Here is a 26882-nt window from a genome sequence, read left to right as displayed (position 1 = left end):
TTGCTGAAACACGATAATCCACTGTGCAAGCTGTCATGACCCTAACATGACAACATCTATTTGAAGATGCCCTCCTGGAGTGTGCAGAGGACAGAAAGCTCAAGGAGAAAATAAGAGAAAATACAGTTTTCTTTAAAAGTGAAGGGGAGATTACTTGGCTCTAAAGAAGATACTGTGGTCCATTGGTTAGAGTAGAGCTGACACTCCTGGGTTTTATTCCTGGCTCTGACAATCACCCAGTACAGAACACATCACATACTCACTCTGTGCCTCAGTTTACTCGTGTATAAAATTGGGATAATATTTGCTATCTACACAAGGGTATTGCAATATTTAGTTCATTAATAGTTGTATGGCTCTTTGAGACCACTGAATGAAAGGTGCAAATACATGTTCAGATTATTATAGTTGGTGTAGTTGCCATGAGAGAAATCTGTTGCCATTCACTCCTCCAGCCCAAATTAAAAAACACACACTCATAAAGGTGCAGGCTGCCATCATAAGCCAACTCTCAACAAAATATGAGAAGAAAACTTGATTTTGTAGGGATTTTTCAATGGCAAAAAAAATGTCCAACTCAAGTCTCACACACTGGGGCCCGTACAAGACAGCTTAAAAAAAAACAACACGATTTTCATGCAGTATGTTGCTATATTGCCTCTTCTGAGGCTCAAGCTATGAGTCTGTCTGGCAACTAAAACCAGGGGAGGGTTGGTGTAGGAGGGGAAAAAAAACAACTCAAGATGTGTACATTCTGAAAGCTTTTCACGGGAGTGCTGCATGCATAGCACAACCTTGTGTCTGGGAGCTCCAGCTACGGGATGCAAGGAGCTCTTGAAGGTTCTTAACTAGATGAATTGGCAAATTGTTATTTGAGCCATTGCTCCTTAGAACAGAAGCCAATGAAGAAACTTGTAACTAATGCAGCACCGGCCTGGCAAGCTGCTGGGTAATAGTTGCAATGCCTGGCTCTGCAAAATGCAGCTACGTATGACCATTGGAGGGATATTTCTTCGCCAAATCCATGATGATCTTCCACATAGTCATTATGAAGGGGAAAAATGATTTGGTGACAGGAGAAAAAAAATCACCAAAAGAAAAAGGAAGCTATATATTCAACAATGATCAAATGAGGTTTCAGATACTGAGCTTCATTTCTTTTAGACTCGCCACTGCTCATGTTGGTCACACAAAGCACTGGGTGAATTTACACTCTTCAGCAGAGAAATGTTCAAATAACTGGATGGGCAAAGCAAACTAGGGATCAAAAGGCCTCACCAGGCTTCCCTAGCTTTCCTATGCAGGTGGAGGAGTTATTACTAACACAGCGATCTAGAAGCACCAGTGTCTGCTTTCATCTTTAGACAATCCTGTTGTTAGGATAGATGTGCTCCAGGCATAACATTTGCAGAGTTGTTTTACCAGCTGTTTCTAAAAATACCAGCTTAGTGATGGAGACTTTTTTCTCTCTCTTTTCAAAATATTTTTTTTCCCAAGGAAAAGGCGATAGATGTGGGAAACAGCATCTGCTGAAAATATGACATAGCTTAGGGGATGGACTTTTAGTTTTACAGTTGCTTTTAAAAAATAATGCAAAGCTAAGAATGAAACAACTGAACACACTGGTGCATTCTAACCCCTCTCCTTTGACAAAACTAATCAAAGGTTTTATATTGCTAATACGATCACAGTGGAGTTAGTGACAGATGTCTCCTATAAGAAAAAGACCCTCAGCTAATCCACAGATGAGTTTAATTATTTGGACATCCTGTCAAGGGAGCAAGGAAAGTCGAAGAGTGAAAAGCAGAAGGGAAAGAAATAAACAGTTAATTAAAAAACAGTTCTTTGATGGTAGAAATTATCAATTGAATTTTCAGGTGTGAATGCAACAGATGATCATGAAAAAATATGTATAGTGTGTTTATGACTACAAAACCCAATATTTACACCTATAGACTGCCTATATTTACACCTAGACCACATAAATGGCTAACTAGGCATGTAATCGGTGTGAACCAATGCCCACTTGCATGTATAAATATTTGCGGTCATACCTGTTGTGCCCTCCTCCAAAAATGTTGACCTAAATGGTAAGTAGGGAAAAATACTCTTTGGCAATTCCCCCCATCCACTTGCTAAAGTTTCTGCTGAATCCCATATGCCACAACTGCCTGGTTCCCCTGCTACATTGGCAAGTCACCTTACCTTTCTGCCAGTTGCCTGGTCCCCAACTCAGCTGCCCGACACCCACTCCCTTGTTCTTCTTAGTGATAAATTACTTGAACCCCCTGTCACCTGCTGGCCCTTTTCCAGCTCCCTGATGTAGGAGTTACAGCCATCTGCCTGACGTCTGCCGTAGCTGACTATGCCCAGGAGCTCTCAGAACCTAGGCTCAAACCTGGATGCACTCACAAAACAACGTGGGGATGGTTCATTCTGGATTAGGAGCCAGTCCCTGCACTCCCAAGTCCAAGGTTACAATTAACAGAGCTAATACTGGAATGTGCGAAGGAAATAACACACAATTCTATCTACTTGCTCCACATTTGCTTATAAATCCCCAAAGTAGTGCCCTAGTTTAGTACCATGGAGAGTGCTCCTTGGAATTTCTTTTTGCTTCAGCACACACACCTGCTATGTCTATACTTACGGTAGGCAGTAAGTATGTTGAGTACAGGCACTACACACATACCACACGGCAGTATTTAGCTACATGCCTCAGAGAAAGGCTCTGGCAGCGGGCCACTACACTGCTAAACATAGTCTAGACCTAGGAGACACTGTTTAGGCGTGTAGAGAGAGACCATGTAGGGAACATACTGTGGGGCTTCACGTGTATAGGGCACTCTATTGTACTCGCCTCAGCCATGCCTCACCATCTACGCTGCTATTGATAGCCACGCTAACTGGGCGTGCAGTGTCTGTCCTCTACACCGTGTTATAAGTGTAGTTGTTGGTGGTGCAGTAAGTATTTGGAGACACTTCTTTGCAGTACATTAACGATCTATGGGTCAGTACTAAAACAGCCAGTTTACAGAGAAACCATAAATGCTAGTAATAATAGAACAAAAGTAAAGCTACTGTATGCATTTCTATAGCATTTTTCAGCTGATGATCTCCAAATGCTTAAGAAAGCTTCGCTAAGGCTGCTGTGAGGCAGGGAAATATTAACTTAACTTTACAGAGGTCAAGAAAAGCTAAGTGAATTGCCTAAGATCTCAGTGGTAGAATTAGAGCCCAAGAATCCTGACTCCCAGTCCCGTGTTCTGCACACTAGACTCACTGGGTGAAATTCAGAGATGAGTATAAATGAACCCCATGGAGTTAAGCTGGCCACCATAATTTCAAGTCACAGCAGTTTAGATGGGCCCTGGAAAAGAACTAATTTTCCCTTTTTTTACTTCTTTGTGATTTGTGATAAAGGTGTGAAAGGTTGTTGTTTAAAAAACATCCTCCTTTTTTGTTTGAAATTCAGCTATTGTCTACCTTGAAACTCTGTATGGTGAGTGGAGACCTGGTCAAATATGACTTCATACCTGTTAAGAGAGTGAAAGCTAAATAACAGAGGGGAGGAAGGGGGTGGGATTCTGAGTCAGTCTGGTTAAAACTTTTTACTTTTTGTTAACGTGTATTTAACTCCAGTGCCTAGAGAACATTGCAAACCATACCTCTATGCCCCCTCCTCTCCCCCAAAACACCCTTTGCATGCTGGATTTGGCACTGTAGCATGGATATGATCTTGGGGATGCTGGGAGGATTTGCTACACTTGTGGAGGGCAGTGAGAAGAAAAGGTCCATGTTTATACTATGAAATATTTGTATTTTCCCTGGACTAATTTTTTTTTTCAAATGTAAAATTGATAAGGGCTTCTGGCTTTCTCTGGTGTAACTCACCAGTAGCTCTACGAAAATCAATGGTGTTACACCAATGGACGTAGCATCAGAATAAGGGCTAGTCTAAACTAGAGTTGCTCCAGCGGCGCAGCTATGCTGATGTAGCTGTGACACTGTACCACTGCTAGTGTAGATGCTCTATGCCGATGGGAGAGAGTTCTCCCATAGGTATAATTACTCCACCTCCCGCAGAGGCGGTAGCTATGTTGGTGGGAGAGCGCTGTCCACACTGGCACTTCAGTCAGTGTAACTTATGTCACTCAGGGGATGGCTTTTCCACATTCCTGAGCAACTTAAGTTGTACTGAAGTAAGCGCTAGTATGTACAAGCCCTTAAAAGATCAGGTTCTTAATTTTAAAATGGGGCAGCTATTCTGCTGAAAAGTGTGTGTGTCCATTGGCAGAAATGTGGGGGGGAAATCATACCTTCCACATAAGTAATGGATTGAAAAATATGTCTGATCACTAATTGAGGGCCAGTGGTTCGAAAAAGTACACTGGTCCTTAAAGCATGTGAACTGCTCCCACCAAAGAGCTCCTGGCACAGGTAGTTTTTAAAATATTACAGATTAAAACAAGCTTGTCCCCTAATTAGTTAATTGTAATAAGTGTAAAGTAATTTAGTCTACTTTTTTCTAGTTCTAGTGAGCCCATAACTGTGCTGTGGCATTGTGGCCACGGTGGTACTTATTGATAATTTTAAAAGTAATTATGATTATTAATTTAGTAAAATGCTCAATATTTACACAAAACTTAAATAAACGATCGTTTCGGACCTCCACTGCTTTGCCAAAGTCAGAGCAGCACTGAGTCCAATGCTGATGCTGATAGCTACCCTTTTCATATTGATGTGGCAAAAATCTTGGAATCTGTTGTTCTTTTAAAAGAAAGAAATCTGATCTGTTCTCCCCTTAAATGTATTGGGGTAGTTGTCGTGCCTCTTGAATGCCAAAAGAGGAACAATTTATATCATTGTCAGCACAGGACAAAAATTATGACAGGGAACCACAATGGAGGTGTGAAGATTAACCTTTTCTTGCAGAGCTCTTGAGAAGTTTTATGAAGATGGCATTCAACAGCATGATGAAAATATAGAAAATATTATTTTTATCAAATTAGGTGACACCTGAAATTTAAAACCATGCCAGGCTGATTGCTATCCTGCTTTTATCCCGTTTAAATCTGGTGTAATGAGGTGGGTTAAACATCTTTGAATACGGAGGTGTAACTGCCACACTTCATCTGAGATAGTTGTAAGAAGCCACTAAACTCCTTTATGCAACCAGGTAGCTGAAACAATAGTGGCCTTCACCCCAAACACTGGCATGTCACCACCCAAAACAAAGGTACATGCAAGGCACATGTGGGCAGAGGGGTTTTGCTGTATACAGTTGTGTGAAGGTTTATGTGTCTGTGAGAGAACCAGCAAAAAGATGAGAAAACCTGAAAGAGAAGGTAGGAAGGAAGCACCAGATTCAGGCAGAACAAGCACTGGGAGCATGGCACTGAGAAACACCGAGAGAGTGCTTTTGGGCAGAGTGCTGGCTTAAAGAGGCTTGATGCTGTGAGCAAAGAAACTATCTCCTGTTGTTCGGGGAAACAGAACTTTGTACATTCTTTGTAAATTAACAAGGCTGCACCAAAGATACCTGACTCCATCATCTATTTCTCCTCCTAAGGGAAACAACTTGCAGGGTCCCAAATTTTGACTATCCACTTGGGTCAAAAAGGAGTAATGGTGGCGTGATTTTGTTATCCAGTTTCTCATACAGCCCTAGAGTCAGTACTTTATACCACTTGAGAACTGAGGCTCTAGTGGCTAACAGATTGGAAATGAAGTAGAAATGTAGGGTGAAGGCAAGGTGGTAACCCTGATGACAGGACTGTAAATTCTGATATCTCAAGCCCTGCAAGGCTGGAAATAAAAGCAAAGCACAAAAGTATCTGCCACTGGCCTTTCTAAGAGACATGATACTGGGCTAAATGGGGCACTGGACAGTTTTGGAAGTGAACTTTATTTCCATGGGTAGGTTATGTTCTTTCTTATGCTGGTTTTACACTGGTGTAATTACACTGATTTTTAAAATAAAATTACATCTGATTTATACCATTGGGAGAGCAGTTTTTATGCCCTGTTTTCCTACTTCCATATTAACTTTACAACTACCACAACAGAATAATTTTGAAGTTTAAGAACCTCAGCATTATCTCGAGTGTTGTTACTGTACTGTCCTTTTTTACTGTCCTTCACCCTTGTCTAGTGATTCTGGTGGAGCCTTAGACCCCAAAGGGTGAGCCTTGGGTCCTTCTGATAAAGCAAGCTCAGACATCTCACCCAATTTGGAACCCCAGCCTCCAATGCCTATTCAGCTGCTCTCCAGAGGGAGTGCACTAGCTATCGTTTCTTCTAGTCAGACACCATTTCAGATATTAGCAGGGGGCTTTCACCTCCAGGCAACATCACCAAAAGAATACAAAACAAAACCCTTCAACTACAAAATGAGATTTGAAAATCTCTCTGCTGATAGTATCTATCTCTATATACTTGACATACTTTTCCTTTAGCAACACGTTTCCATAATCTTCTGGCAGGCACCAGGATATTATTTATCTTCAGGAAACAAGATAGCTCTTTCTTGTTTCACATTAGATAATCACTACCCTAGACATATAGAGACCTAACATAAATGCATTTGATTGTGATGCAAAAAGCTTTTTTTGAATCATATGCCACCTCTTTCTTTCTCTTCTCTTTCACTGCATGTGTCACTGGGTATTTTTCGCCTTCTCCCACATACTTTATGAAGCTGAAAATCAAAGCTAACAGGGATAAGGACTTTCTCCCAGAAGGCTCAAAATATCATATCTTAGTAATTTAGATATTTGTCAGCTTGATAACCCAGCCAAGGTTTCTAGAGGGATTGCCAGAATGTGACAGTGCACATGGACTGGAATATAAACAAGTGGCTTGCGAAAAGGTCTAGAACCAGTGTGGGCAAAGTGGCCAATGCCCTTGAAAACCCTGGGTCTGAATCTGATCTCACTTGCACCTGATGTAAACTGCGAGAACTCAAAGTTAATGAAGTAACACTGAAAAAAGTTAAATTTCTGGAGCAAAATTCTGATTGAGGGTTAGATTCTGAAGCAAATTCCACGGTGGTGGAGTTGTTAAATGCATGGACCCTGCATATGGTGTTCCAGATACACCATTTATTTCCAGATAAGTTGTGAAATACTAATCTGAAGGTAATTTATCCCAATGATTATGTGGTAATGCTATTGGAAACTATTACATTTGGATGAAAACGGTACTGATAAGCCAAATGTTTGATTTTTTTGACCATCTCCTAGTTTCTTAAAACTATTGATAAAATCTGTGTATTTTCAAGGAAGTGATAACTGATTTTTAATACTTAGGAAATAACAACATACATGTGGAGCATGTAGTATTATAATCAGTTTTGTATAACATGCTGGTTTTATATAAATACATAATTCCATATTCATCACCACTTGCACTTTTCCTTAACCTTACTAGACAGAGGACAAATAGGAAATACTGTTATTTGATAAGATCAGAAATTAACACTTCCTGTTGTATCAGGGTGAAATTCTCTTAATTTACATACTTCATCTCAATGCTTACTTATAGCATATTGGCTCTTACAAGCTAAGTAAGGCAGGGCTCTGTCAGAACAAAGTTCTCAAACCTCTCCAGGAGGGGCTCTTCTGAACCTAATCTCATGATGTAAGGACATTTACAGCACGACAAAGGTATCTGTGCAAATTCAGGGTTTGATTTGGTAAGCTAGAATGTGGCTATTTCTGATTCCCACCCAGACTATGTGCCTCATATCTAACAGGAATCTTCAGAAGGAGGAAGAAGAAATTCAGAAGGTTATTTAAAAGGATGGTCAAAGTTAGTTTACGTTTCTCCCTTTCTTCCAACCTACTGTGACCAATGTGAAGGCAAATTCCCCTGTGTGCAAACATTCAGAGCATGGAATCTCAGTAGAAAAGATCTTCAATCTGTATAAATGTAAAGTCTTTGAGGCAGACCCCCAGTGACTCTAAGCTTATTCATCTCTCCTGTTATGTACAACTGATGGGCCTCTGATTAACAGAAACTCCCAAGAGAATCTAGTCAATTCCAGCTCTATTTTTGACTGCCATCCTCTCCTCCCTCCAGGATCTCTGCCTTTTAACAAGACCTCAAAAAAAAAAAACCCATCAAAAAACAAAACAACCAACCCTGCATTTTTTAAAACTTAGATGAGAGAGACAGACCCCATTGCAGTCATTTTGGAGATATTGCATTGGAATGCATCAATCAGAAATCATAAAAATGAGCTGTGATTCTATCTGCTCACAGGTGTGTTTAGTTCTCTGGCAGGGAGGGAGACTTGGAGAAAGACTATAGCTCCCCAAACAGAGTTATAGCCAGGTAATAAAATGGAGGGGCGAGGGAGTGATGGAGTGGTACTCCTTCTCCTTCAATAGCCCCTCTAATCTTTGTTGGCTGCTGCTTCTTCCTTTCCCCTCACACTTCGCCATCCCCTAGATTAATACCCTCACAGATAAATCTTCTTCTTATCTGCAGAAAGGTAACACTAAGGCAACAGCAAGACAAGCTGCCCCTCACAATGTGCTTTGTGATTGTACCTCAGTTCTGATTTGGAGTCTAGGGATGAGAGGGGAGTTGAGTACCCTTTCCCATTCAATCATTAGCTCAGTGGTTCTCAAATGTTTTTTTTTCACGGACCACCTGAAAATTGCTGAGGGTCTCGGCGGACCACTTAATGATCTTTCCAAATGTCTTTTGTACCATTTGCTAACTACTGTAAAGCCCTCTGGATAAAAGTGCTATATAAAAAAACCCAAAATAATAATTAACTTTTTTTGTTCTATAAATAAGAGCACACAACTCATATTTTAATATCAGTAGCCTTATCGTACTAATGCGATGGATGTGCCCTCTCTCCCCCACCGCAGCAGCCCCCAAGCTGGGGCTGGGAAGGAGGGGGGTCTCTCCCACACCACAGCGGTCACAGAGCTGAGGCTGGGAAGGAGGGCCATTTCTCCCCTGCAGCCGCAGCCCTGGAGCTGGGGAAAGTCGCTTCTTTTTCTGGCCACCTCAGCCTTGCACAACCCAAATTCCCCGCACCCCCTCTTCTCACCCCACTGCTCCCTCCCACCTACCCCCTATCCCACCCAAGGCCACCAACTCACCTTATATGTGCATCTTTTCCAGGGTCTAGGCACCTAATTAGTGGACACATGTCTGTGCGGCTCCGCTAATTAGGTGGCTGGCCCTTCATTCTCTCATGTACGGCTGCCCAGGTGAGCACCTTGGAGGAACTATCTGCGGATCACCTGAATGGAGTTTGTGGACCACTGGTGGTCCATGGACCACAGTTTGAGAACCTCTGCATTAGCTTGTTTGCTGAGACTGCTAAAAGGTAGCTCATTTATACCCAGATCCTCAAAGTTATTTATGCACCTAACTCTCATTGATTTGAAATAATTTAACTGATTTCATAGGCCCCTAAATACCTTTGTGGATCAAGGCCCTAGTGCCAGTTATGATGATCATCACCTTTCCCAGTAGGAAGTTGTCATAAATATAAAGGGAAGGGTGACCACCTTTCTGTGTACAGTGTTACAAAATCCCTCCTGGCCAGAGGCAAAATCCTTTCACCTGTAAAGGGTTAAGAAGCTAAGGTAACCTCGCTGGCACCTGACCCAAAATGACCAATGAGGGGACAAGATACTTTCAAATCTGGAGGGGGGCGGGGGAGAAAGGTTTTTGTCTGTCTGTGTGATACCTTTGCTGGGAACAGATCAAGGAGGCAAGCTCTCCAACTCCTACAGAGTTAGTAAGTAATCTAGCTAGAAAATGTGTTAGGTTTTCTTTGTTTTTTGGCTTGTAAATTTGCTGCGCTGGAGGAAACGTGTATTCCTGTTTTTGTGTCTTTTTGTAACTTAAGGTTTTGCCTAGAGGGATTCTCTATGTTTTGAATCTGACTGCCTGTAAGATTATCTTCCATTCTGATTTTACAGAGTTGTTCTCTTATCTTTTTTTTTGTTCTTTTAATAAAGTTCTGATTTTTAAGAATCTGATTGGGTTTTTTGGGTCTTAAAAATCCAAGGGGTTTGTGCTCATCTTGTTTATCCTCAAGCCTCCCCAGGAAAGGGGGTGTTTAGGGAAATAGAAACTCCAAGTGGTCCTTTTCCTTGGTTCTTTGTTAAGCACTTGGTGGTGGCAGCATTTTACCTAATCCAAGGGCAAAGAATCGTGCCCTGGGGAAGTTTTAACCTAAGCTGGTAAGAATAAGCTTAGGGGGTCTTTCATGCAGGTCCCCACATCTGTACCCTAGAGTTCAGAGTGGGGAAGGAACCTTGACAGAAGTGGACCAAGAACGTTTCACACTGACCACCAAACAGCACAGGCCGGGGAGCAACTTCTGGTTCCTACTAAAGCTAGTTGAAAATGAAAGGGACCAAAGGGAGCCCTGTGAATGACCCCCAGGCATTGCAGATTTTACACTTTCATTGGGATAAGGAGTAGCACATTGTGGTGGGGTTAATACAGGAATGGTAGTTGGCATTACCCTCCTAACTACTGCTACAAGTTCACACACATGTATGTACTTGATATGAAACGTACAGTATCTAAAAACCATTGTTTCAACAAGAAACCATAGCAACTAATAGCAACAGCAGGCCTTGGCTATTCATAATTCAATCATGATAATAAGGCTTAGAACTAATACACTAATCATTATAACACTTTGTACTAGTTAATAATACTATCACTCTGTTATATAGTAACTTTCATCTGCGTAGCCAAGATCATTTAAAATGATTAATCAATTACGTCTCAGCTGCCCCCCACCCAAGGTTATGTAGCTAAGTATTATTTCCTTTCCCACACTTTACAGATGGATGAAGTGAAGCATATAATGGGAAGGTCACAGAGTGAATCAGTGTCAGAGCTCAGAAAAGAACTCTGGAATCTAGACTCCTGATCGTCTGCTCTAACAACTACACAACACTCTGCTGGCCAATGAAGTATGTCACAACTTGTCCAAGCTAGCAATGTCTGCTCCCGGAGAGACAATGAAAGCAGAAACTGAAACAACATTTCAAGTATTAGTAAACCATTTATGGTCTTATCTAGGATAAAATGGAACAGAACAGGATATTATATTGCACTTCTTATGCCCCCGTTATCTTCAACAACTTTACAAACCAGAGAGCTAAACGTGACTCTGCAATGACTGTATAAGGCAAACTCAGCAGTCACTCTGCAGTCTGCAGCAACATTTCATGCCCAGCCTTGGATTTATTGTCATGAATTTATAACGTATGCTGCAACACCGTGGCCCCTCAGAACTTCATGATGCAGCAGGAGTAAACCTCAGATCTTTCTGCTCTAAAAGCACCTTCACCTTGAGGCTCTCCTTTGCTGTTAGCAGTACAGGACCTCTGATGCCCAGATGAGCAACGCTAATTCCATCCAATAGAGGGTAATACAATACCTTTGTTCATTGTAAGCAATTGGTTTAATTAAATAACACCTAACAAACTACTGCAACTAAATGGAAGGTCTTCAGATTTACTAAGAGTTACTCTATGTGAAAATTTAATTTGTGGAGATTTAAAAGCTAAACCTAATAAGGTTTAAAAATTAATATATTGTTATTATTTTTCCAGATTTGATAATGCTCAATTAAATGTTCCAGATCAAACAACTTCCTTTTTTCTTCTTGATTAAGTCACGATAGGACTCTTGGTATTTATGGCAGAAAAAAAAGGTTATTAAGTCTGGAGTCCTGTGCAAATATGACAACAAAAACAATATATTGGCCAGTATCAACTAAACTAAACTCTTGAGATGTTAAGATGTCCTACCACCATCCTCCTTTGGCAAACCCCAGACTAAGCAGATAATAGGCACTCCTCAGGTCAGTAAAACTGGTTTCTATTTGGATCAATTTGGTATAAGCACGACTAGCTCAGAAATAAATACTTGAAGGCCCTGAAATAAAGAAGTGAAGACAATCCTGGGACCTTAACATTCCACCTGCCCTGTAAAGTGAATTCCATCTCTTCCTGTAGGATAGCCGGGATTTTAGACTTCATAGCTAAATGTGCGCATGAAAATGTGTCATGAGGGTTCTTGCATACCAACTGCAAGAGATATTAGCTCTGTTCTGTGCATCATTCCCCCATTGATATGAGATGAATTCACTGAATCCACAAAATGAAAAGGAGCACTTGTGGCACCTTAGAGACTAACAAATCTATTTGAGCATAACCTTTCCACAAGTCCACCTTTTCTTTTTGCGGATACAGACTAACACGGCTGCTATTCTGAAACCTGTCACTGAATCCAATGGCTGCAGCCTAATCCATTGAAGCCTTAGACAATGATGGACAAAGATGGGTTTTTAAGTCCAAAAGGCACTGATCACGTACAGTCAATAGTGCTGTCTATTGTCTAGCCCAGTTCATAAGTGCAGGATACCTACAAAATGAAAGTCAGCTCAGATCTGCTGAACATTGGAGATGGGGCCAAGCTGCAAAATTCACACCCAGATCCAATCATCCCAAAGTTCTGCGTTGTTCAGATTTGGGGTTTTGGTTTGGGCCCATCTCTACTTAGCACACATCCTCAGACTCAGCCAGAGTTGCTCCTTAGCATCTCACTTGGTCGAGGTACTGCTTACTGATTCCACTATGATCAGCCAGAGTTAGCTCTGTCCATCAAAAGTAGAATTCTGCTAACTGGTTATGTCCAGCTAAAGTATTTGGGCACCAATTGGTAGACACAGCAAAGAGCAAGCAATAGAGCTGGAGAAGCAGAGAATATCAGCTCCTTGCCCCTTTTGCAACAGCTGGAAGTTAGAACCTGACTAAGGTTTGCCCTAAAATCTGGTTAGTGTGACAGGATGAAACTGGCATAGTTGGTTTCCAAATTTATTCTGTTGCTAATAAATGTGTGTCCCAGTCAAATAAATGGCAAAACTTCCATGGAATGCAATGGGAACAGAAATTGTTTAATCGTACAAGCTAAAAGATTATTTTTCTAACAAACAAGGCTACAAACTCAACCTGGCATCTGAAAACCCAGCTCTGCTCTTTCTGCCCGTATGTCACCCCAGCAATAAAGATTCTGAAGTTGGAATTTAGCTGACAATGTTCTGCTGATCTGTAAGGCAGAACAGACTCCAGCTAACGCTCCCAGAAGATCCTCAGGAGCTAACAAGTGCAAAACAGTTCAGTCTTGGTGGCAGTAAAAAGGGCAGACACGACTCAATATACAGGGAACTGTTCTGTGGAGTGAAGAGGCACTGTTCTTATGGAGTCCCTTTCCAGACTACAACTGCATTGTAAATTTTAGAAAAAAATCCATACATCAATACATGAAATTGCTTTGGCAGAGTGCCACATTTTTTTTCAGCAGTGCCAAAAAGGCCCCTCTAAATTTAACATATAGCCTCAATTGCATGTAGCTTTTCCCAGAGACTAAGCTAGCTGTGCATAGACACAGTATGGCTTTGCTGTGTAAGGTGTTGGCATATGGAAATGCTGTTCTTGTACAAAGAAGTCACTTTAATGTTAGGTCAGTAAAGCAGTTCTAAGTGAAATGAAAACAACAAGGGTTGGCAAGTACTTTCCAGCTGCAAAATTTGTCTCCATTGACAGGTTATAAAGGCACCTTATGATTTCCATACTGCAATCCTGGCATCAGAATATCAGTAAAAGCTTTTTGCCCCTTTGTGAAGTTTCCTCTAGTGAAGGTTAAAAGGGAAGGCGGAGGACGCGGGGGGGGGGGGGGGGGAGTGAGAGGGTGCGAGGGATTCAAACAACATCTAACGAACAGAGAACAGAATCACATAACAACACCTGAACAATGGACTCCAAGACACACTGACAAGACAGATGGACACAGACAAGACACAAGATCGCTACCAAGATTTTAAAAAAATAGGAAAAAAAACCCCTAAAAATAAATAAATATAACATTGAGACTGCAGAGGCAGCCACTGGTATTGGTACAACTCATCCAAAAAGAGTAAATAATAATTCAACTAAAAATAAAAGTTAAAAATAATCTCCCAAATCATGCACTACAGACTTGCTGGGTTAGCCTGACTGCATAGCTCTGATGAAACACAAAATGGCGTCATCACAGCTCATGCACAGATTAATGAAGGCCATGGTTAGTTAATCAGCTAAAACTACAGCATGCCACAAAAATGATCTTACACTGACCCAGAAATAAAGATACAACAGATATTCTGCACTTGCAATAAAATTCTTTTTATGCCATCTGCAGTTTGTAGGGATTTTATTGTTGGAAGGGTTTTTTTTTTTTTTTGCCTTGTTTTTTGTCTTTTGTGGGAGAAGAAGAAACAGTTCTTGCTTTTTTTTAATGAAAAGAAATGTAAAAAGGGGGAGGTGACAAGAGAGGGTCTGTGCAGAAGCAAAAAAAGGAAGGAAATAAAAGGGAGAATAAAAAGAAAGGCATGCGGGGGGTGAGAATCTTCATTCTTTTGCACACAACTTTCTTGGGATGTCTTTTTTAATCTGGAAGTTTGAATTTTTAGGATGGCAAGAAAAGATTTTGTTGCCTTTGTTGGATTGCAGAGCTATCTCTCTCTCTCGCAAGTTGATTTAATCATTATTTTGTTGGAATTACTCCAAAAATACAAACCAAAAATTACAACAACTTTAAAAATTAAAAAAATAGCAATATGGCATCATCATGATTAAAAAAAATAAAATAAAATAAAGGTAACTAAAATATCAATCACCAAAAATTCATGCGGCACAAGATGAGGCGAAACGACAGAAAATGTTCTTCAAATATATACAACGTATATATCTATCTATATATACATGGAGCCTTATGTGTATATATTGATGGATATAGCTGTATAATTTTTTATTCTCTCTGCCCCATTCCTCCCCAAGGCTAACTGGCAGATGAAACTATTCCTTGAAAAACGAACAAATAAATAAATAAATAAAAGGAAAATAGGGGGAAAAAACCCTCCAAAGAAAAAGAAAAAAACATGCTTTATTCACCAAGAATTAACAGTATCATGCATCTGTCCATATCAGTGGATGCTGGGGTTAGATGAGGGCATGAATTTCTGTGTAAACATGTGATTGGATGATAGGGACTATTGCAGATATTGGTCTCACATTACTTTAGTATATATACATACGTATATATATACTGTATACAGTGTATATATAGATCTAAACTATATAAACTCGAGGGGGTGTTTGGGGCTTATATAGAAGGATCAACCCCCTGAAAACCAAAGCCAAAATAAAAATATAACATAAAAAGGAGGGTGGGAAAAAAACCCAGAAGGCTCTGCATAAGTGATCAGTAAAACTTGTTCTTTTGTTTTGGCCATAAAAAACATCTGTAGCCAGAAAGTTCCATCAAGCAGCCATTGTCATTACAAATGTCACCTCATGTAATTCTGCCCCACAAGGATAGTCCTCATTTCAGACCCACGCACCTGGGACTCAGTCCTGTATTCTCTCGGTGCCCCAAGCCAGTGGGAGGGTTGATGGAGGTAAAAGTCAAGGTCTTAGTATCATTTCACTCTGGCTGTTGTGAATGACTAACCGTGGAAATGTAGCCTCTGGAAGATGAGGTGGATTGTATTTGTGCTTGAGAAATGATGCCTGTGTCAGGATTTACATCGGGCCCTTCTGTTCCCCTTGTCTCTCTCTCACTTTAGGTCCTTTGCGTTCTGTGTGGCTGAGGAGTTGAGAGCTATGCTGCACAATTTGAGCCCAAAGTATCCCCTTTGTGAGTGTCACACTAAAGGCAGTGTGTACCATTCACACACATTTAAGGGCAGAATGTGAGCCCCAGAGACAGAAACAGGGTAACATTCATTTTGCCTGATGCGGGATCTCTGGTCAGAGGATTTGACATTGAGGGGTGAGCAGCAGAACATGTCTCACAGAGTTCCTGCTGGAGATGGGTGTGATGGAAGACAGCTTTCAAATCCACTGGGTGCTCCATAGAAGCCCAGTGGTGCTAGCTGAAGGAGGGTTGCGCTGAATCAGCATTTCCCCTGATTTTCCTACCCATGATTCCTTCCACCCAGCACTGTGCTTTTCCTGCTGGCTACTTGCCTGCAGATCCCTAGTGGAAGAGACAGTGTGCCCTGCCCTGCTGCTTTCTGCAGCTAAAGCCTGTGTCCTTGGCAGACTTTCCACTGTGGAGCCCTAGCACTCAGGGTTACGTTGACAGAAAATGGAAACCCATGGATTAGTCTGGCGCATAAAGTAGAATAGTGTGTTCACAGTTGCATGTATACTAGCTTCTGTATATATAGATATATGTGCCTACCGTGTAGGTGTGTATATTTGTCACACACACATAGGTAAATGCAGTCGATGTTTTCATGTTTCAGGGCATGAATTACAGGTCTTTGGGTTTCTGCTGAAGGTTTGGCACATTGACTCCCTCCTGGGAAAAGCCTTCTGGTTTGATTTGCTAGAGTCAGCCTCAGGTTAAGTTTTTTGGATGAATGAAATACACCAAATAAATTCCTCTTGAAAAAGGCTGGGAAAGTCAGTCAGGCTAGTAAAAACTAGAAGCCTGCAACCAAAGCAGTTAGAAACCCACTGTCTGTGTGAACCCAGGGGGCCTGGGAGGTTTACCTCATAGCTGCGGATCATTCCTAGAGGTTATGTTACAGGATCTCGGTTTACTGGCAAGTGTTTGGGTATTGTTGTTTTGACTAATACCATAAGTGTGCTGGGCTGCAATTCCAACTCACTGCCCAATTATATGCATTTAATCTGAGTCAGTCCCAAAGGGTTATAAGGACAAACTTGACGGATGAAAGGGTAATGGTGCTGAGTTACAACAGCAGCTGTTAAGAAAAGAGAACCATGATTTTCAGGACACTGGAGGCTGTGTTAAAGGCAGATGAAATTTACTCCTCATTTTGCTGAGGGCTTATAGCTCAGACACACAAATACCCTCCAGGTTCAAACTTTGCACAGAATAGCTTTAAAAATCTTCCACCCACTGATTGTAGATGCATGATCAGAACAGCACAGTGGCTGCCTCTTTCTCTAATATGCCGTGTCAAGACACTGGACCCAACTTTGGGGGTGTGAGAAATCTGAACCAAAATCTGGAACTGAATTGCACAAATGACTTCTACCTCTAGAATGGGCCAAACCAACACCTTTGGCCTGAGTACCCCAGACTTTGGGAGTATTTGAAATCCAGATCCAGATATAAATATGGTATCTTGGGCACACTTAGAGAATTGATTATAACAAGCAATTCAGCACTAATGCAGAGGAGGGAAATCTCTCCATTTTGGGTGACTTTCTCCCCAGCACCCTATGTGCCATTTAAGTCCTACTTTACCCCTGTATTAGGGTTTTAAGTGGCATATATGAGGTATTTAGGGCCTTCTGCACGAAGATGAATGTCAAACTTTCTTATCTTTAGACCATCAACCACTTTTCTGTTATTACTTTTCAAAGGGATTGTTATTAGACTCATTTATAGTGCTACCACTGCTTTTTAGGTACACTTCCATAGGTATGTGTGGTTACATGACAGATGGACCCAAGCTTGATCAGAGCCAGGACAGGAATGTCAGGGAGAGAACCTGGGGTATAAACAGGGAGCTCAACTGACATGCAGGTTGCAGGCTCCTAGCAGCAGTAAGTTTGCCTGTAGAAGTGCAAGTTGCCTGCCATCCCTGCTGTGCTGGGAGATGGCCAGCACAGCCCCTATACAAAAAAGAGCTGGAGAAGCAAGTTTCGTTTTTATACATCTTTTACTTTTATCGAAGTGGGCTAGAGGTATTTGGATCCAGAGTAGCTGTATGTTGAGGTTCAAGGTTTGGATTCAATGCAGAATTAGGCCTTGGGTTCAATGGTGCTGACATCTCACAAGTAGGTCTCATGACATTTTTGACCTCAAAGAGATGCAAATCTCATGATTTTCTGCCATCTTTAAACACATTCAAACCAGAATCTGAAAATGGTCTCCTCTGGGTGTTGGATTGGACCCAGAAAAAAAACCATAGGAATATATTTGGCTCTGGGGATTGGAGTCTGACTCACATGAAATCTGAAACGCTTTGAATTGAAGGAGGAGACTCTCTCCTGACCTTGACTCATTGTGCTTGTGTATTGCACAATGACCTTACTCTGGTATGCATCACATCTCACAGCTGCAGTAGGGTAACCATTTGTGTTTGGTAATGGATAGGTTACTGGATCATAGCTCTGGGTGTGAAGCAAAGCCACGTCCTGACATCTGGAACAAGCTCAGGGGCTTTAAAGGTTACCCATTATCAGAGGAACATGATGGGGCCTGAATTGGGTCTGTCTTTTAATTTCCAATTTGTTGCAGAACTGAAAAGAAAAGCCACAGGGTAGTGTAAAATACACTGACCTGCCAGCAGAACAGGAGGAAGCAACTTTAAATGAGTTTGATTAAAAACACAAGTAAAACCATCTGGTTCTTTCTCTCTCTGGGGTATCTGCTAAAGGAAGAGATCCTTGCAAATGGCCAAATCGTGCCCTGGCTGGTGAAGCAAGAGGGTACTGAGACACGTCCAATGCACCCTCCACCACAGGGGTCTGCTGACCAGAACAGGATGGTTCAAGGGACCCATGTACTTTTCTGCTGATTTCAGAAATATCAAAAGGACCATTCTACTTCCTTTGAAATTGGGGGATGGGGTGGGTTCTGACACTGAGGGTATATCTACACTAGAAACGTTATTGCGGCACATCTGCACCACTGTAGTGCAGACACTTACTACAGCATCAGAAGTGGTTCTTCCATCACTGTAGTAAATCCATCTCTCCAGGAGGTGGTATCTAGGTCAACAGCATAAATCTTCCATTGACCTAGAAGTGTCTACAACAGGACTTTGGTCAGCCTAATTACAGTAACTCCTCATTTAACGTTGTAGTTATGCTCCTGAAAAATGCAACTTTAAGTGAAACGATGTTAAACGAATCCAATTTTCCCATAGGATTTAATGTAAATGCGGGGGGTTAGGTTCCAAGGCAAAAAATTTGGAGCAGACAAAAGGCATTATATATTGTCCAATACTGTACTGTGGTTGGGAAGTGCCCCTGGCTTACCCCACACAGGCACAGCCCACTGCAGGCAAGGACACTAGGAAGCACCTTCGCAGCAGCAGTGGCAGCTTACCCGGAGAAGAACAGGCGCCAACTTTGCCAGGGGATGCTCTAGGCCTGCCCCTTCCTGTCCCCACTCCACTCTAGGCTCACCTCCTCTCACCCTCACTCCACCTCCTCTCCAGAGCATGCTACATCCCCGCTCCCTCCTTCCCCCCTCCCGAAATTCCTAAGTGCCACCAAACAGCTGTTTGGCGGTGCTTAGGACTTTCTGGGAGCGAGGGGGAGGAGCGGAGATGTGGCACTTCCCCCTTCCTCCCAGCGCTTCCCTGCTGCCAAACAGTTTGGCAGCGCTTAGGATTTTCTGGAAGGGAGGGGAAGGAGTGGAGACTCAGTACTTCCCCTCTCCTCCCCTCCCTCCCAGAAAGTCCTAAGCGCAGCCAAACAGCTGTTTGGCAGTGGGGGAAGCACTGGGAGGGAGGGGGAGGAGGCGGAGAAGAGGAACTTGTGCAATGCTCCCTTGTAAAGTCACTGCTCTTCCACAAAAACTTACAAGCAGTGGACAGAGCAGGCAGCCAAACGATGTTACAAGGGAGCATTGCACAACTTTTGACGAGCATGTTCCCTAATTGAGCAGTGACGTAACTTTGAAACAACGTTAAGCAGGAGGACGTTAAGTGAGGAGTTACTGTACATTGCACAGAAAATGAAATTTTTCGCAGCCCTGAGTGATGTAGTTAAGCTGAGCTAACTTTGTAGTGTAGACAGAAGATATCTAATTGAGGAGTAAAGTAAGCCCCAGCTAGCACTTGTCCACAGCAACATACTTGCTATCCAGTGGAGGAGTGACCATAGGTCTTCAGATCATAACTCTGTGTGTGGGAGGATCTGGTATATTAGCCATCCACTTCTCCTTGCACTGTGACTGATATAGCCCTGCTGCTTCTCCCTCTACTGACTTTGCACACTAGTGCTGCTGAGAGGATTTAATCCCAAGTGCATAAGTGAGCATCCACAGCAAAGATCACTTGGCCAGTGGGCCAGTCAACTCCTCCACTCAGTACCAGTGTAAATCCTGAGGCACTCTACTGACGTCAGTGTATCACCTTACCCTCTCAATGAGGCACTAGGGAGGGGTAATCCCCATTGTATATATGAGGCACAGAGACGTTTTGGGACCAAATTTTCAAAAGTGCCGAAGTCACTTATACTTTCAATGGGACTTCGGCTCCTACAGGCCAGATTTTCAAAGGTATTTAGGGCACCTAGTGGAATATTCCAAAATATTAGTGCAATGGCTTCTTCCTATTTTAGAAGCCTGCTCCTCCAGGCTTGACTCATTCACTGATGTTACATTCTCAGATGAATGTACCATCACAGAATGTACCATTCTGTACCATCACAATTCATCACCATGAAAAGAGCTGTGACACAGACTGGATGTTTTTTCTAAGAGATCTGCTCTAGGAATTATTTTGGGGAAGCCTGTGTTATAAAGGAGATCAGACTAGATGATCACAATAGTCACTTTTGGCTTTTGAATCTATAAATCAATGACTCTATTGCATTGCAGGGAATGGACAAGAGGAGCAGGCTGATAAAAATCAGAAAATACTTCCATTTTGACAGTCAAAGAAAAAATGAAAGTTTATTGAGATCTTTGAAGATTAGTAGGGGTCTTTAAATGGACGAACCAATAGTTTCTGTTTCTTCAGTCCTTTGTGCATGGCACTAAATTCCATGGCCTTGCCTTAATAAGGCGCCACTGTGCTGATTCCCAGTGACTCACTGCTGCCTGTCTCTATGGTAGGTCTTACTGTGCCACTTGTACCCACCTCTGAGTCAGCTGTTTACATGCTAACCTAGTCTCATGATTGCCAGGCTGGGATGTAGGACAGCCTTAACTCCACTGTGGATTACAGAAAATATGCTGAATGCCAGGCAGTGGAGCACTGCCAAGTACAGCTGAGCCTGGTTACGTAACCCCAGCTGCATGAAAATGTTGGAGGAAAAGTTTTCAACTACCTGCCTGGCTAAGTGCATAGACCTTTATATTGATCTGGTAGAAGGGATAGAGGGGAGAGGCTCTACCATTTGCTTGCATCTGCCTGAGTGTCACTGCCTTCCCTAGTGGTTCCACTGTGGAATTTCCCAGCTACAGTCCAAAGCCATGTTAGTTATTGCATGACCAAGTTCTACCAAAAAAAAAAAAAAAACCAAAACAAAACCCACAACAACCAAAAAACGCAGGCTGCCTATGAAAGGTGGAAAAGAAATATGAAAGCACTAGCTTTGGGTGACTTTTATTATTATGACTATATTAATCTGAAAGCTTCAGGAAACTATGAACAGAACATTTTATGGGGGCTTTTTAGCAAAAAGAAAAATAACCCCAAACAAATAATAAACCAAAGCAAAAACAAAACAAAAACAAAAATTAAACAAACTATTTATGTGTTTCACCTTTAATGATGTAAGAGTCTAACCAAACTCCATTTTTTAATGTACACAGAAATTCGATGATATCTGTTCTCTATTATATAAATGCTTAACTCATGGCAAGCCTCAAAAAGACGACTTGAAAAAGTCTGTAAGAAATAAAACAGACTGCAGTTGCCTGCTGGATATCACATCATATATATCTCACCAGAAAGTAAAGCCATCAAACCATCAAAATGTATCTGGGTCTAAAGGGAGGAGTCAAATCATTTTCAAATGGCTACACTTCTGTTGACTCTTAATGGATACATTTTGAAGCATCATTACAGGTAACATGGCACAACTTAATACTAATTTTGCATTTACTGTGATACTCCCCAAGTTCTCTAGGCACACAGAGAACAAAACTAGTATGAATATAGTACCATGTTAACTGCATTCAGAATCCCATGGACAAATATATTTTTGCAGCATATCCTCAGAATAACGATTAATGAGGATTAAATAGTATTGACCATTCTTTATTGCTCCACTCTCTTCTCTCTCTTTCGCCCCTCAGTCCGTCCACCTTTAATATATGCTTTGGACCACATCAATTTCTTCCTCTCCACCTGAGCAGCACAATGGCTGCTACAAATACGTAGCACAACTGTTAACTATTAATTAATTAATTAGGGGCTGGTTCCAGGAAGTTTGGCTTCCTGTGAAAACAGCTTTCCATTAACTGAGAGGTTATTACGTCTCTGTCTTTTGTTATTGCCAACTCCATGGGATCTGATGCTTGGCTGTATAAATTTGTATTTTATATACTATATATGTATATGTATATTACATATACACATATAGCTATATATATGTATAAATTCACACACACACAAGCGCACACACACACACACACATATATATATGTGTATGTATTGTTTTTTGCAAATGAAATAAGAAAGCAAGCAAAACAAGACTGACCTGACTTACCTGTACTCGGCTCACATTCAATGAGGTCTTCGTCATCGCTGGAACATTCAGCGGATGAAACAATGTCATCAGTGGTCTAGCACGTGAAGGAAGGGATCAAAGAAGAGGGAAAAAAAGAAAAAAAGTGATAAGGCATTTCCTACCAAAAAGATTGTAACAGAGGCAGTTAACATTCCTGGGAAAATATTTTCAATTGCATCTTTTTAAAATGCTTGAGTTCTGTTCAACATTCCAGACATGTCTAGGTATTGTACACCTTCCATAATGTTGGTTTCCATTATACCAGGTAAAATTATTCCACTGTGCTGCTGAATATTTCAGGTATGTACAGATACAGTGTCCCCGCTATGCTGTTTAATATACCAAGTTGAACCTGTTGTGCTACTGAACAGACTAGGTACACCCACGTAAAACACGTGCTGGGCGTGCAAATGGTCCAGATACAGCCAAAGTATGTCCAGTTAGAGCACATCTGGTGTTCTGCTGAAATACCACATAGGTCCATTCTGCAGCTGAGCATACTAGGGACTTTGAGGTTGAATGCAGTTACTGTACAGCTAAACATACTAGATGCAGTCAAATAACAGACACCTCCTGTGCAGCCAAATGTATCAGTTGCCCCCAGAGAACAAGCACGCTGTGTTGCTAAGCCCATCATTTGCACTCAGGCTGAGGGCACCTGCTGCTCTGCTAATCACTCCAGGTAGAATGCACCTGCTGCACTGGGAAACATTCCAGATATACCCAGACAGAGCACAACTGCTGCACTGCTAAGTAATGCAGGCACAATTCTTCTGTGCCGCTGACCATTCCAGATAAGTCCACATAGTGCAAAGTACAGTTTGGTCTGCTAACTGTAGAGAGATAGAGTCGAATGTTAAAGGACCGGCAGCAGTACAGAAGGTGGGAAGGAAGATCTGGCACTGAAAGGCTTACGGCAAACTAAGAATATCCCTGGCCTTTGTGAGTTTCAGTATGTTACTTGCAGTTTCCAGCTGGTAATTTTGTTGTTGTTGTTGCTGGTCTAAATAATGAGCAGCATGTACTGCAGTGTGTTAGGGAGAAGTGTAATGGCTTCTCTCCCCAGCAGCAACTCCTTCATGTAATTGCTGTAATTAGTTGAATTAGTAATGTGGACCATTAGGGAGATTTTGTGGCAGCCTCCGGACACAGGTTATAATGTTCCTGCACATAGTAGAAAATTATCCTACCCTCAGCAGCATCAGCTCAACCTAAGTCTGCCACTGAAACAGTCTCTCTTTCCTGTTCCTTCCTGGCATGGTGCAGAAAGCCGCAGATCAGACACAGCCATGGGATCAGTGCAAGGACTCATGGAAGATCCATGTAAGAACTGTCCTTGCTGGGGCTGGCACAAGCTGCTACTTAACTCATAGACATTCAGGAGGAGTGTAATTTTCCTCAGTACCTTGTACTTAGGTTCCCAGGAGAGGTGTATTCATCCTGGGGACTTCAGGTCACTACAAATACACAACTCCTCATTCCACCAAAGGACTCTCCATCTTCCTCAAAAGGAGCACTCCCTTACCTTCCGAGCCCCCATATGACTATCTCAAAGGGCTCTTTCTCAAGAGGGCAGCCAGCCCCAGGCTCCTTACACAATTGTTCTTTAGCACAGAGCTGTCCTGGATTTGTGCCAGGAAACCTTGCCCCGACACTGGCCTCTGATGTGGGCACATGCCACTCTCCCTTTCTGCTTCTTGAGCTGAGAGACGGCGTGGGAGCCAGTAGGGGAGGTGAGGCAGGGAAGCCCTGATCTAATCTCTCCTCCTTTTGGCTGCAGAGTCTCTCTCCACCCCAGAACACCCAAACACTAGTCACTAGCCACTCACAGGTTGCATCCATTGGTCATTTTCCTAAGGGTTACACTCATCTAGTAGGGTTTTTGCTGGAGAATCCAAGTACTAGCTGAACACTGCTCGTCTTCCTGTTTGGTATATTAAGAAGTTAGTCAGTATATTCAGTTAGAACATACCTGAGGTACTGCTGAATGTATCAGGCACTTCTTCACACAAAGCTCTTTATGAGCTGCTAAACAAAACAAGTACTTCAAAATAGGTCACACCTGCTGTGGTGTTGAAGGTACCAGGTCCAACCTAACATTTCTCTGATTTCGGTGAGTTACGGTGGGCCTTGGAATATGACTAGGAGTAAGGGGGTGAAATTAAGATGTAGAAAAATAAAATCGGAATATCTATGAGGCTCACATAGAAAATAACCCATGGATAGTACTGGAAGTCTTATCACATGAATCACTTAATCTTGGACTCGACAGACAGAGGACTAGGAAACATTTGGAGGGCACAATCCTGCAGTGGCCCATCGGGAATGGATTACATGGGACCTATGCCTTGGAAGAGCAGCTAGTTAAACAGGCATCAGACCACCTAGTCTATATATTGTGTTATTTTTGACTATGCAAATGGCCTTCTTAGGAGCCAGGCTGAGGAAAAAACAGTCTACTTACAACCTTTTTGCTCTGGACTTCAAGAATGTCACATGTGGTTCAGGAGGTAGAAGAATGTAAGGAACTTCAAGTATCATGTTCAAAGAGATCTTGCTGGCTTTGGTACCAAGGTTCTTTCTTTGGCTGAACTGACATCTTCGTAGGGGTAGACGTTTTGTTGAAATGCTAAGGCTGATTTCTCACTTTAAATTAATTGGCTAGAATGCCTGTCTGTTCAGCACAGGGTGGGCAGAGGAGAGACGTGCAAGATGTATGTTCGGTACCTATAACCTCCTTCCTACCAGATATATTTTAAGAAGCATCATTCATCCAAAAGGATACCAAACCACTTTATAAACAATACATATAGGAAGCATATTTCCCAACAGTGAAATGCAGCTGCCTCTGGAATGAAACATGTTAACTATTAAACTACAAAACTACAAAATAACAAGTGAAGAGTACTGAACTGAAAATGCTGGGATGGCATGTAATTAACCACACTGAAATCTGGACACCACAGACACCCTTACCACTTGCAAGAAGTACCATAGGATCTTTCTAAGTTTTATATTTAGAAGAAAGAGGACACTTCCAGAAGTGCTAGAGGTCCATGCTGGGATACTGGATTGATAAGGACTCTGAGGGAATTGCATGACCTGCTGGATCACCAACAGCTCTTGTAGAAATTGAGCTTTCTTTGTTAGATTAGAGGACTTGGCAAGTTCAGAGCCAGGATGCTATGGCTAAAAACCTTTGAGAGGAGGCAGAAATGGATTGGTTGCAGTAGGATATAAGCATGACAATTACAATATGCTGCTTTTTTGTTGATCCTTTATATATCATATGATGACTTTGGATGATACAAGCTTGGAATCAAATCCAACAGCAATGCCAATCTGAGTCAAGTGTGTTCCTGGAAAATAAGGAGCTCACTTGGAACATCTGCTTTCTCCTCTTGCTGGCACCATCTCCTGCAGAAGCTGGCAGATGCAGAACTTTGAAGTAGGACACTAGCTGTGAGCAAGAAAGAGCTGCGCAGGCAGTTGGGCTGACACCTTTTCATCTTTCAGCTCCCTCTCCCTCCTACAAGTCAGCTCAAGGCCTGAGCATCGCATATACTGCACAGACTACATATGTACATCCCCTAGATAAATGGTTTAAAGGGAAAAGGCTTATACAATTCTGATGCTTAACTGAATTCTAATGATTTACTGCAAGTGGCTTTCCTCTGTCACCCCGCCACCTTCCCAATTCTAAATACTGTGTTTTAAGGTTATCTTTTTTAAAATCTGTAAGCAAATCTGGAGGCCTTGAGAAAGGGGCCCGCTAGAGTGGACAAGAATCAGGCAAAATGCTAGCAGATGGCGCCCAATTCTACACCTAACAATCCTGCCGGTCCTGACCTGCAGCACGTCTTGCTATTCCAGGACTGCTCTCCAACACAGCTTTACCAACACACCTCAGTTGTGACCAGCTAACTCACCCTGCACCCTAACTGCAGCTGCTGATAATGCCAGATTATGTAATAGCTTTGTATGTACAAAAATTAGGATTAGAAAGAAAGGCCACCAAAGCTAGTATAATTTTTTGACCAAAGCCAAGATCGCTAGAAACAACAGGAAGGACTAATTCAGTAAGCCGTCTTGCCACCTATCATCCTGTATTATTTTTCCCCAAGACATGCCTTATCCTTCCATCGCTATTTGTTTTCCCAATGCCCACACATGTTGGCTTTCCATGCACTTCCTTCAGTTCACATACCCAACATATGAATCATACTAGGTAGTATTTCAATGAGGAGGAGCAGAAAACTAGAGCAAATGAGCCCCTTAGGAGACCAGAAAGCCTTGTGGCTGGAATCTGTCACTTTCAAGACCATCTCATGAGACCAACATGACCTGCAAAGGGTGATGCAGCTTCACAAGACAGCATGGTCTAATGGA

At 42.0% G+C, this 26882-nt stretch overlaps 1 protein-coding gene across 6 annotated transcripts in view; it reads right to left on the bottom strand.

The window, feature by feature from the left end:
• NRXN3 (neurexin 3) overlaps positions 1-26882 on the bottom strand; it is a 1403073-nt gene that overhangs the window by 31387 nt on the left and 1344804 nt on the right. For 4 of the 6 annotated variants that reach the window (XM_084630166.1, XM_084630168.1, XM_084630170.1 and 1 more), the window contains one exon: positions 22473-22548. In XM_084630166.1, coding sequence (XP_084486292.1) covers positions 22473-22548 — 76 coding nt within the window. Of the gene's footprint in view, positions 1-22463; positions 22549-26882 lie in introns of all 6 variants that reach the window. The other 2 variants (XM_084630167.1, XM_084630171.1) reach the window with 1 other exon arrangement.

Source organism: Lepidochelys olivacea (assembly GCF_965140295.1).
Source record: "Lepidochelys olivacea isolate rLepOli2 genome assembly, chromosome: 6".
In the NCBI taxonomy this organism is placed as follows: Eukaryota; Metazoa; Chordata; order Testudines; family Cheloniidae; genus Lepidochelys; species Lepidochelys olivacea.
Note: the sequence above shows the minus strand (reverse complement) of the source record. Positions and strands in the feature narration are given on the sequence as shown.